The 11918-nt window shown below is 45.3% G+C and overlaps 1 protein-coding gene across 1 annotated transcript in view; it reads left to right on the plus strand.

The window, feature by feature from the left end:
- The window catches only part of LOC308160955 (guanylate-binding protein 1-like), a gene marked incomplete at its 5' end in the record, with an annotated part of 15530 nt that extends 12894 nt beyond the window's left edge, over positions 1-2636 (plus strand). Inside the window, 2 exons of the mRNA XM_080534878.1 lie at positions 1-75; positions 2541-2636. The exon at positions 1-75 is cut by the window's left edge and continues 34 nt beyond it. Of these exons, the coding sequence (XP_080391004.1) occupies positions 1-75; positions 2541-2570 (105 nt within the window). The 3' untranslated portion in view covers positions 2571-2636. The remainder of the gene's footprint in view (positions 76-2540) is intronic.
- Positions 2637-11918: the final 9282 nt, after the last annotated feature.

Consider the following 11918-nt stretch of genomic DNA (forward strand, 5'->3'; position numbering starts at 1 on the left):
CACAGCGTGGTGCACATGCACTACGACCCCACCACGGGCTGGCTGCTCACCTCCGGCACGGACAAGGTCATCAAGGTGAGACTGGGACTGGACACCCGCACGCAGCCCCTAGACCCTAGTCACTAATCCCCACTATCCCCTAGTCCCTAATCCCTAGTCCCCACTATCCCCTAGTCCCTAATCCCTAGTCCCCACTATCCCCTAGTCCCTAATCCCTAGTCCCCACTATCCCCTAGTCCCTAATCCCTAGTCCCCACTATCCCCTAATCCCTAGTCCCCACCATCCCCTAATCCCTAGTCCCTAATCCCTAGCCCCTAATCCCTAGCCCCTAACCCCTAGTATCTAACCCCTAATCCCTAGTCCCTAATCCCTAGCCCCTAATCCCTAGCCCCTAATCCCTAGCCCCTAACCCCTAGTATCTAACCCCTAGTATCTAACCCCTAACCCCTAGTCTCTAACCCCTAACCCCTAGTCTCTAATCCCTATCCCCTAGCCCCTAGTCCCTAGTCCCTAGCCCTTAGCCCCTAGTCTCTAATCCCTAGTCCCTAGCCCTTAGCCCCTAGTCTCTAATCCCTAGTCCCTAGCCCTTAGCCCCTAGTCCCTAGCCCTTAGCCCCTAGTCCCTAGCCCTTAGCCCCTAGTCCCTAGCCCTTAGCCCCTAATCCCTAGCGCTTAGCCCCTAGTCCCTAGCCCTTAGCCCCTAATCCCTAGCCCTTAGCCCCTAGTCCCTACTCCTCAGACCCTACTCTTTTCTTCTTATTTATTTAGCAACGCTTTTAATCCAAAGCGATTCACAGGGACATTCCCCCCCTGGAGTAACTGAGGGCTAAGTGCCTTACTCAAGGGCACACTAGTGGTGGTGTTCCCAGGTCTTACTCAAGGGCACACTAGTGGTGGTGTTCCCAGGTCTTACTCAAGGACACACTAGTGGTGGTGTTCCCAGGTCTTACTCAAGGACACACTAGTGGTGGTGTTCCCAGGTCTTACTCAAGGACACACTAGTGGTGGTGTTCCCAGGTCTTACTCAAGGACACACTAGTGGTGGTGTTCCCAGGTCTTACTCAAGGACACACTCACAATCTTCCGATCACCAGTCCAACTCACTATTCACTAGACCACCACTACCCCCCCTACTACTCCCTCCCTAACCCCTAGACCCTACTCCCTACTCCCTACTCCCTAGACCTATACCGGTGGAGTGACCACCATCTTGCTTACATCTCTGCCACCAGTCAGCTTCTACTACTTTTTAATATTATTGCCTTTAAATGACTAAATAATTTAATTAAGATTATATAATGATTAAAGCACTTTGAGCTGCAACGTTTGCAGGAAAAGCGCTATACAAATAAAGTTGTTATTATTATGATTATTATTATTACTAGATCTGTCAGATGTTCTACTAGTTCTGTCAGATGTTCTACTAGGTCTGTCAGATGTTCTACTAGATCTGTCAGATGTTCTACTAGGTCTGTCAGATGTTCTACTAGGTCTGTCAGATGTTCTACTAGGTCTGTCAGATGTTCTACTAGGTCTGTCAGATGTTCTACTAGATCTGTCAGATGTTCTACTAGGTCTGTCAGATGTTCTACTAGATCTGTCAGATGTTCTACTAGGTCTGTCAGATGTTCTACTAGATCTGTCAGATGTTCTACTAGGTCTGTCAGATGTTCTACTAGGTCTGTCAGATGTTCTACTAGGTCTGTCAGATGTTCTACTAGGTCTGTCAGATGTTCTACTAGGTCTGTCAGATGTTCTACTAGATCTGTCAGATGTTCTACTAGGTCTGTCAGATGTTCTACTAGGTCTGTCAGATGTTCTACTAGGTCTGTCAGATGTTCTACTAGGTCTGTCAGATGTTCTACTAGATCTGTCAGATGTTCTACTAGATCTGTCAGATGTTCTACTAGGTCTGTCAGATGTTCTACTAGGTCTGTCAGATGTTCTACTAGGTCTGTCAGATGTTCTACTAGGTCTGTCAGATGTTCTACTAGATCTGTCAGATGTTCTACTAGGTCTGTCAGATGTTCTACTAGGTCTGTCAGATGTTCTACTAGGTCTGTCAGATGTTCTACTAGGTCTGTCAGATGTTCTACTAGGTCTGTCAGATGTTCTACTAGGTCTGTCAGATGTTCTACTAGGTCTGTCAGATGTTCTACTAGGTCTGTCAGATGTTCTACTAGGTCTGTCAGATGTTCTACTAGGTCTGTCAGATGTTCTACTAGGTCTGTCAGATGTTCTACTAGGTCTGTCAGATGTTCTACTAGGTCTGTCAGATGTTCTACTAGGTCTGTCAGATGTTCTACTAGGTCTGTCAGATGTTCTACTAGATCTGTCAGATGTTCTAGAGTGCTGCTTGTGGACAGGGTCTCAGTCATGTAGGATAGGAGCCAGATGTCACGAGACACGCAGGTCTGATAAAGTAGTCATAATGGCAACAACAACAAGCTGCGTATGTCTAATACAGTAGTGATGATGATGATGATGATGATGATGATGATGATGATGATGACGTTATTCTCCCTCTGTGGTGTCGACAGCTCTGGGACATGAGTCCGGTGGTGTCCTGAGGTTCCTGGTTTGTCGTGGGCAGTGTGGAGCTACACTGACCAATCAGCTGCAAGCTTACTACAGCCTTGGTGGAGCTCCACCGACCTATCGGATGAAAGCTCACAGCCTTGATGGAGGAGGGGGCCGTCCTAAGAGGAGGCAAGGATTATCCAGCAGAAGAACAAGAGACAACCTGCCGCGACCGTCGACACCTTCCTGTATGACTGTTGAGACAACCGCCAGGCAACATCTACACAATATCTACACAACATCTACACAACACCCCCACACCTGCCCCTCAACACCCCCACACCTGACCCTCAACACCCCCACACCTGACCCTCAACACCCCCACACCTGACCCTCAACACCCCCCACACCTGACCCTCAACACCCTCACACACCTGGCCGTCAACACCCTCACACCTGACCCTCAACACCCCCACACCTGACCCTCAACACCCCCACACCTGACCCTCAACACCCCCACACACCTGGCCGTCAACACCCTCACACCTGACCCTCAACACCCCCACACCTGACCCTCAACACCCCCACACCTGACCCTCAACACCCCCACACCTGACCCTCAACACCCCCACACCTGCCCCTCAACACCCCCACACCTGACCCTCAACACCCCCCACACCTGACCCTCACACACCTGACCCTCAACACCCTCACACCTGACCCTCAACACCCCCACACCTGACCCTCAACACCCCCACACCTGACCCTCAACACCCCCACACCTGACCCTCAACACCCCCACACCTGACCCTCAACACCCTCACACACCTGACCCCCAACACCCCCACACCTGACCCCCAACACCCTCACACACCTGGCCGTCAACACCCCCACCTGACCCTCAACACCCCCACACCTGACCCTCAACACCCCCACACCTGACCCTCAACACCCCCACACCTGACCCTCAACACCCCCACACCTGACCCTCAACACCCCCACACACCTGGCCGTCAACACCCCCACACCTGACCCCCAACACCCCCCACACCTGACCCTCAACACCCCCCACACCTGACCCTCAACACCCCCACACCTGACCCCCAACACCCCCCACACCTGACCCTCAACACCCCCACACCTGACCCTCAACACCCCCACACCTGACCCTCAACACCCTCACACACCTGGCCGTCAACACCCTCACACCTGACCCTCAACACCCCCACACCTGACCCTCAACACCCCCACACCTGACCCTCAACACCCTCACACACCTGGCCGTCAACACCCTCACACCTGACCCTCAACACCCCCACACCTGACCCTCAACACCCTCACACACCTGGCCGTCAACACCCCCACACCTGACCCTCAACACTGCTGTGGCTCTCTGGGCGGCTTGACCTGTACAGGAATGAGACATGCACACACACTGGCTGCCGATGTGTGTGTGTGTGTGTGTGTGTGTGTGCGCGTGTGTGCGTGTGCGTGTGTGTGTGCACGTGTGCGTGTGCCTGTGTGTGAGCGTGCGCATGTGTGTGTATGTGGTGCGCGCGTGCATTTGTATGCTATTTTCAACCTCGATTCCAATATCTTTGTATTCATTCCTACATATTTACAACCGATATGGGAGAGAACGGGAGCTCAACTGTACAACACATTATATAATTTGGGCTTAGATGACAAAACGACACTCTTGTATTTAAGTGCCTTCTATGTATCTGTTGTATTGTACATGGCCCTACTGCACAAATGGAGAGCATTAAACAAGCTGGGGGGAAAATCTATAATCATAAAACAAATCGAATCCTGAAATGCGCTTATGTAAACAGTTAATTAGATGTGTTCATATGAGATGGCTGTGAGGAGGCCATTGGGATCATGAAACTCCTAAACAGTTCAGTTCAGAGAGCATGTTAGCAGTCCAGATGACCTAATAAGGAATGTCTAAAGTAAACCTTCTGATGTTCGGAGTTTCTCTCTCGCTTTTTACCTGCTGTACCTTAAATCACCCTCTAGAGGGCAGAGTAGCCCCTGTTGTGTGGAGCCTTCTGCCCGAGAATTAGCATCAAACAGTTTTGATGCTGTCGAATATTTCTCTGTTTCAGTGATAAAAGAAGAGGTGAAAATTCCTGGCCAAAGTTTTAAAAGTATTTATTCAAAAAAGGTCGGGTCCTCAGATTACAGGCACACAAAACAGTCACAGTCGAGATAGTCAGCAGAGCAGGCCGCTCGAGCCTCTGCACAGAAGTTTTATAGCGGCCCTCAGCCAATCACATCACAGTATGTTCTTGGCCAATCATGACCCTTCCTTCTAGGCCTCTGATTGGCCTAGACCCTCGGGGGCGTGCATATGCGTGTGTGTGTGACTGCGCATGCGCGACAATTCAAAAGATCTTCCCGAGATCTTTTGTATTGAAATAATAAAAGTATTTAATAAAGTGTATTTGAAGTAATAAAAATATACGTGTAATATGTGTAAAATATACGTGAATATATGTGTAAAATATACGTGAATATAAGAAGGCTATTAATGTGTAAAAATATACTACACATCCCCCCTCGGACCACCCAGAGGGTGTTCCGAAACTAAATGATCACATAAACCAAAACAAAAACACAAACCCCACATATCACAGCTAAGAAAATATAAAAAAAATAAAAAAATAAAAAATTAAAAAATAAAAAATAAAAAATAACTATTAAGAACCCAAAGCCATCATGCAAAAAATAGAAATCAACCAATAACAAAAAGAATCTTGAAAATAACAACCACAATTAAACTAAACACAGTCCATCATGCACAAATTAATATAGAAACTTCCAACGACCGATGTTTTCTTTGTCCTTGAAGCGCCAGGGACAGAGGTTACTAGCACATGAACCCAGTTGGAGAACAGCCTTTACCGCTGTCTCAGATTGATATCCTTTCCCAGTCAAGAGCGTTTTCTTCGTTGCGCTAGGAACAGAACCGCTTTCCTATCTTTGCATAACCACCACACCACTTCTCAACTGACATCAATCACATGATATAGAAAGAAACAAACAGTAATCGAAGCAAATAATCATAAAACATCACTTAATAAACAAATCATCAAAAGAGGAAACAAAATCAGAAAGCAAAACAAAATCCAGCTTTTGCTCATCAGCTACGTTGGTCAACATTAAAGCATTAATAGGAACATCAGAAATACACTTTCCACAACATTTGATCAAAATACCAAGTAACATAATACAGATGATAATGACAACAAAAATAATAGCGACGGACCTGATCATATTACCAATACCTGAAAAAGCAGAATCAAAGAAATCTAACATATTCCAACCGTGTTCTTTATGTAAATCCTCTACACCCTTCTTGTTAGATTCATGAAAATCATGCAAAGCGTTACCAGAATCCGAAATATAACTGCAGCATTCACCGCCTATCAAAGCACAAGTACCACCCTGACTGGCCAAAATAATGTAAATAAACAAACAATACACAAATAATGACATTCAGTTATCATAACCCATAATTCCCCAACAGTAAGCACAGGACAAAGGGAATGCATTAATGCATAGATCTTCACCTCAGGTGAGGACTAGTCTTCTAAAAAGTTCATTAACGAGGACTGAGCGACTGATTTTCCAAAAACAGTCAATGAGGCCCTGTCTCCTAAGAAAGTCAAAAAATCATGTCTGCTATAATAGGTGCACCCATCTTAGCAAAATAAGTTTCCCATGCCCCTAAGACCGTTTCCAGCCATGCTATCATCTGCTGTCCATTCCCGTCGTTCCCTTTGATCTGCTGCTTCACTACCCTATTCATAGTCTTTAATCTTTTCCTAACTGGTCGTCGTCCGTCAGTGTCATTGAGGTTCAGGCAACCGCCTGGTCCCCTCCCACGCTGATCAAGGTCTGGGGAGTTGCCCTCAGCATCATTTGAAGCATGATGCAGGTACTCGCCCGCATCCCCAGTAGCACAGGTGCCCAGGCTTTGGACACTCCCGGGCTGGACCTCCAGACTGTCAACACTCTCTGCTTCGTTGGTTTCTGGTTCATTGGCATCTGGACAGCTTTCCACTGTCCCACTGGCTCTGGCAACACCACAGCATCTCCTCGTAGCTCCTCCTTCCCAGGTTCTCTGGGGACCTCGGCACCTGTTGGCACAACATCCTGCCTACTCTGTACATCCACCCCCCTGTCCACCACCCGTGGCCCTATTGGGGTAGGGATATGCCCAGACACCACTGGTGTACCCACTCTGATGTTGTTTCTCCAACAGACCCCACATTGACCTAAAGCATGGTCAATCTGTTCCATCAAATATGGACTCCAAAACCCATATTCCTTGGTGATCTTGCGTCTTACCTCCCCCCTAGCCACATGTGCTAATCCATGAGCTTCCCGTATTAACATGCCTAATAAATCTGAGGGTGCTACAACCAACCCCTCATGATTCCTCCATAGACCTATGTCATCCTGACTTGCCCCCCTTGCTAGCCAAACGCTCTTGTCTAACGTAGTTACTCTACTCTGTAACATCAATAAATCCTTAAGTGTGACCATGCCCTGTAATTGCTTTTCATGTGTGACCAGAAGACCTTTACCTGCCTTGTCTGCTCCTGTAATGGCTTTGGCTGCATCCTCTGCAGCCCTGTTACCTTGTGTGACATGTGATGAGTCAGACCTGTGTGTGGCACACTTCACTATGGCTAATTCCTTTGGCTTCATCATGGCTTGTAACAGCTTCATGATCTGTGCGTGGTGCTGTATAGGCGTACCATCAGTTCTCTTAAAACCCCGCCCCCTCCATACAGCTCCATTAAAATGACAAACATTATGTACATAGGCAGAGTCGGTGTACACTGTCACTCTCCGTCCGGTTCCCAAGTTGCATGCTTCCGTGAGGGCAATCAATTCAGCCAACTGAGCTGAGCAAGGCTGAGGAACTGCCTCAGCCTGTTCTACAATAAACTCTGAATTCTGTGCTTTAACTAAGGAATACCCAGCGCACAAAGTTTCTCCTACCCCGTAACAAGACCCATCAACCCAATATTCTATATCAGCTCCCTTTAAAGGCAAAGCTTGTAGGTCTGTTCTATGCTTAATCACTCTGGCTGTCGATGGAATCTGAACACCGGATGGCACCGTCACCTGACAACCGTCAGGTGTGCATTTCACTGTACAGTTCAATTGGCATTGAGCATCTTTCCCTAGCAGCCCTATTGGCGTGTGTTCTGACACAAGTATTGGCAGAGTTGCTCTCTGTCCCTTGCACTCTAAGTCTACAAGCTCAGTTGTAGGAATCAGCTGTTTAATTCCCTCAAATCCGATTGTCTTCACATATTCTCTAGACATAGGGAGGTGCGTGGCGCCTTCAGGCTTCTGTGTCACCACCAGCTGGCACCTCCCACTCGGATCTTCCGGGCACCCCTGTAGGCCAGCTGCTGGGCCTCTGTAAGGGTTCATCACTCCTGGAGCAGGTGTAGCAGGAGGCCAATATCCTCCTCCTTGGCTCCCCCCTGCGCCCCCCTGGGGCCTGTTGCAGCAGGTACAGGCTAGATGTCCATTCTGGTCACATTGGTAACCCGGTTCTAGCATCTTCTTCCCTGCTGCTGTCCATCCCCCTGGTGGTGGTCCTTGGCCAGGCTGGTTGTACATCTGGTATGGAACCGCTTGCACCCCTGGTGGCCCTTGTGGGTATGGATACCCCCCTTGTGGCCCCTGTGGGTAGGACTGGTAAGTAGCAGGATACCCCCCTTGTGGCCCCTGTGAGTAGGACTGGTAAGTAGCAGGATACCCCCCTTGTGGCCCCTGTGAGTAGGACTGGTAAGTAGCAGTCTGCACTCCAGGTGGCTGTTGCTGTGGGGCTAAAGCCTGCACTCTGTATGCTGCGAAGAGCTCTGGATCATAAACTGATGTATTGATATCTCTATGAAGTCCTGCCTCCAATCCTGCAATAAAGGCTAAGAGTCTTTTCAGGTCTCCCATCGCGGCCCGCGTTCCTGTCAGTCCCACGTCAACCTCAGTAGTCCACGAATCTCCTCCCTCCTCCAGAACTGGGAGTTTGTCCATCACTTCAGACAGATCTGCATGATGCCACGGATGATATTCCATCTTGTTACCCCGAATCAGCACTGGACAGTTCTTTAATGTATTTGATGACCTTCGATGACAATCTTCCTCTTCCTCCCTTTCTCGTTGCTCCTTCAGCCATCTGTGGTGTCTTTTTGCTGTGGCTATCATCTTCCTGACCAGAGCTTGGTAGCCTTCGTCTGCACTGTCGTCATCTCTTGAGTCTTCACGGCCATCTTTGCTGTCATCTTCCTCGTCACTCCTGTCGTCCCCTTTTCCCCTTGGCTCCTTCTTGGCCTTCTTCTTCTGGGAATGGTCCTCCAGTGCCTTAGCATATGGAGGGGGACTGGAGACAGGACACATGTCTGTGTATGGAATGTTCAATTTCTGTTCCAGTGTTCTGGCCAATTCTTTTTTCTTTTCCGGTTCCATCTGAGCTATTTTCTGTCCCTCTACCTTAAATAGATCTAAAATAGCTAACTCTAACTTGCGTTTCTCTAATCTAATCTTTCCTCTTTGATGTGCTTTGTGCCCATTGATAAGTATTTCCAATGTTGCCATTTTTTGTAAATTAAGGCTGCCCTCTTTCGGCCACGGCTGTTCAATGTATGCCCAACGGCTATTCCATTTCGTAGACATTTTGCTAATTTCCCTAACAAGAGGATTCATTTTTTCCACTATAGCCACAGGGGATGAATTTGCTAATATTCCCTTGTCTGTATTAACAGCCCTCACAATGTTACTGGGTTTGGCTCCCATGTCTGAAATATTTATACTGCTTAATATGCTGAAAATATTCTATATTAGATAAGGTGTACGCTTCTTACAACCCACCTTATTTTGCCTTATTTGCTAAACAAATGCTAGTCCAATATAACTGTACTAACCGCCCACACAAAACCACTACACCCCAGAACAACAGATTTGCCTCTTGTGTATGTCAGTGCAGTATTAACTTAAATCTAATCACTTTGTAAGTACTTTATACTTAAATGTGTTTCCTAATTGTTCATGAATATGTGTCACTTGATTACTCATTCAATACTAATTACAGTTCTGGTCAACACAATTATTAAATCCCAAAGGCTGGTCACACCTAAGCATTCACCGATCCACAAAAACCCTTTTACTGCTCAACTATCAAATATGTACTATTCTGCTATTCTTAATCAAAAACTGTGAAAAAGAACATAACTTGAAATAAAAAATGTAAATTACAAATATTAATTATAACCTGTAAAGAAATCGACTTGTTATTTGGAAAAGAATGAATGATTAATTATTAATTACACACTTAAAGAAATCGACTTGTTATTTGGAAAAGAATGAATGATTAATTATTAATTACACACTTAAAGAAATCGACTTGTCATTGGGAAGGAATAAAATGATTAATTATTCATTACAATCTGTAAGGAAATCGACTTGTTATTTGAAAGGAACAAAATGATCAATTATCAATTACAATCTGTAAGGAAATCGACCTGCTACTCGGAAGGAATGCACAATCAACTAGACTTAGTCATTTACGCTTCATTGATGTAATCCTGTGGAAGAAAACGTCATCCCTAGACCACTATAAACCAATTGATCAAAGTTTTGTGAAAACTGAAAATGAAATAATCTGAATAATTAATTAAATCAATTTGTAATTACTTAAATTTATTGAAGTAACCATCCATTTATCATTGTAAAAGACTATGTCGTCGACCTCAGGCGGATGCACTGATGGAGAACCAGTGTTCCAAAGTGTCTTATCGTATTCCGTCCACTGGAGAGCAGCAAACAATTAAAAATGTCTTATATTGTTTCATCCACTAGAGGGCAGTACACAATTAAAAACGTCCTATCTTGTTTCATCCACCAGAGGGCAGTAAATAATTAAAAACGTCCTATCTTGTTTCAACCACTAGATGGCAGTCAATAATTAAAAACATCCCATCGTGTTTCGACCAGTAGAGGCCGCCACACCGAAGATGTCTTACAGAATAACTATATCTTACCTAAAACTCTCAATCTATCTTTTTTACTTTTACAATCTATACCTAAATCAATTGTTAAGTGAAAGGAATGAATGATTAGTTAGAATTATTCACTATATCATCATATACATTGATTTAAAACTTATGGAATCAATCAATTGTTTTGGGAAACAGAAAATGAATGATCTGAATAATTAATTCAACTGATAAGTAATTAGTTAAATCAATGTGATACTGAAAAGTCATTCACAACATCAATATATGCATTAACCTTTTAGATTCTTTCACCAATATTCTGTAAAGCGGGCCTATTGGCTCCGCATGCTCTCTTCTGTGTTTGAAATGTGCTGGCCTCTGTTTTCCCTCCCGTTTTCCGAGTAACCGTACCTTTAAACTTATTTGAAATACCCCGAGATCAATTCACTCTATCTCTATTTTTATCAATCCCAGTCTATGTGTATGGTTTTATCGTTATCTTTTAAGAGATGAGTACTGAAATTTATCAAAACCCGCGCGTGTGTATTTGAAAAAAATGGATGTCAGGGGGAAAGAAGCCAAGACTGTAAGATTAATCTTCACAACACTGCTTTTCCACAATAATTATTATTCTCCACGACACAGCAATTTTCAAGAATATCTTTCAATGCAGTTCAACGTATTATTTGCCAAGATAATCTTATTCAAATACTTCTAAAATGGCATATCCTTTCTACTAGGCCCTGTGTGTCTACTGAGTCTGCATCCATTCACACAAAGGAAAAAATTGGCGCCAATTCAGACATGCATTCACACAAAGAAAAATATGGCGCCCTTTTCAACTAGCGGCCTTATCCACAGGTCTGACATGCGTTTCACACAAAGAAAAAATATGGCGCCCTTTTCAACTAGCGGCCTTCTCTGACATGCGTTTCACACAAAGAAAAAATAGCGCCCTTTCTATTCAAACCACGTTTTTCCTCCGTGCTTCTCAAGTAATTTAACAATGCATATCTCTAAAATAGCGCTATTTTCTGCTCACTAGCACGGACTCTGCTCTTTCAAACTAGGAATTCCAATTCCATACCATTTGAATAGAGCTATCTCCTGAGCTTTTACACTCCACCAGACTATTGCCTGATACAAACCACAGTTATTAGCCCGCTAGAAAAACGTCTCCCCCTAGCTTGTGCTAATACCTTGTTCTCAAAACAAGACTACAGCAGCTTCTTCTCTGCTATACCACAATAACCACACACACGATAAAAATCGTACAATTAAAACACTTTTCACAATACAGGTTTTACAACCCGGCTCTCTCTGACTGACCTCGACCCAGTTATATATTAAAGATTCGGTTTAAATATAGCTCAT

This window comes from Nansenia antarctica (assembly GCF_963989245.1).
Source record: "Nansenia antarctica genome assembly, chromosome: 6".
Taxonomy (NCBI): Eukaryota; Metazoa; Chordata; class Actinopteri; order Argentiniformes; family Microstomatidae; genus Nansenia; species Nansenia antarctica.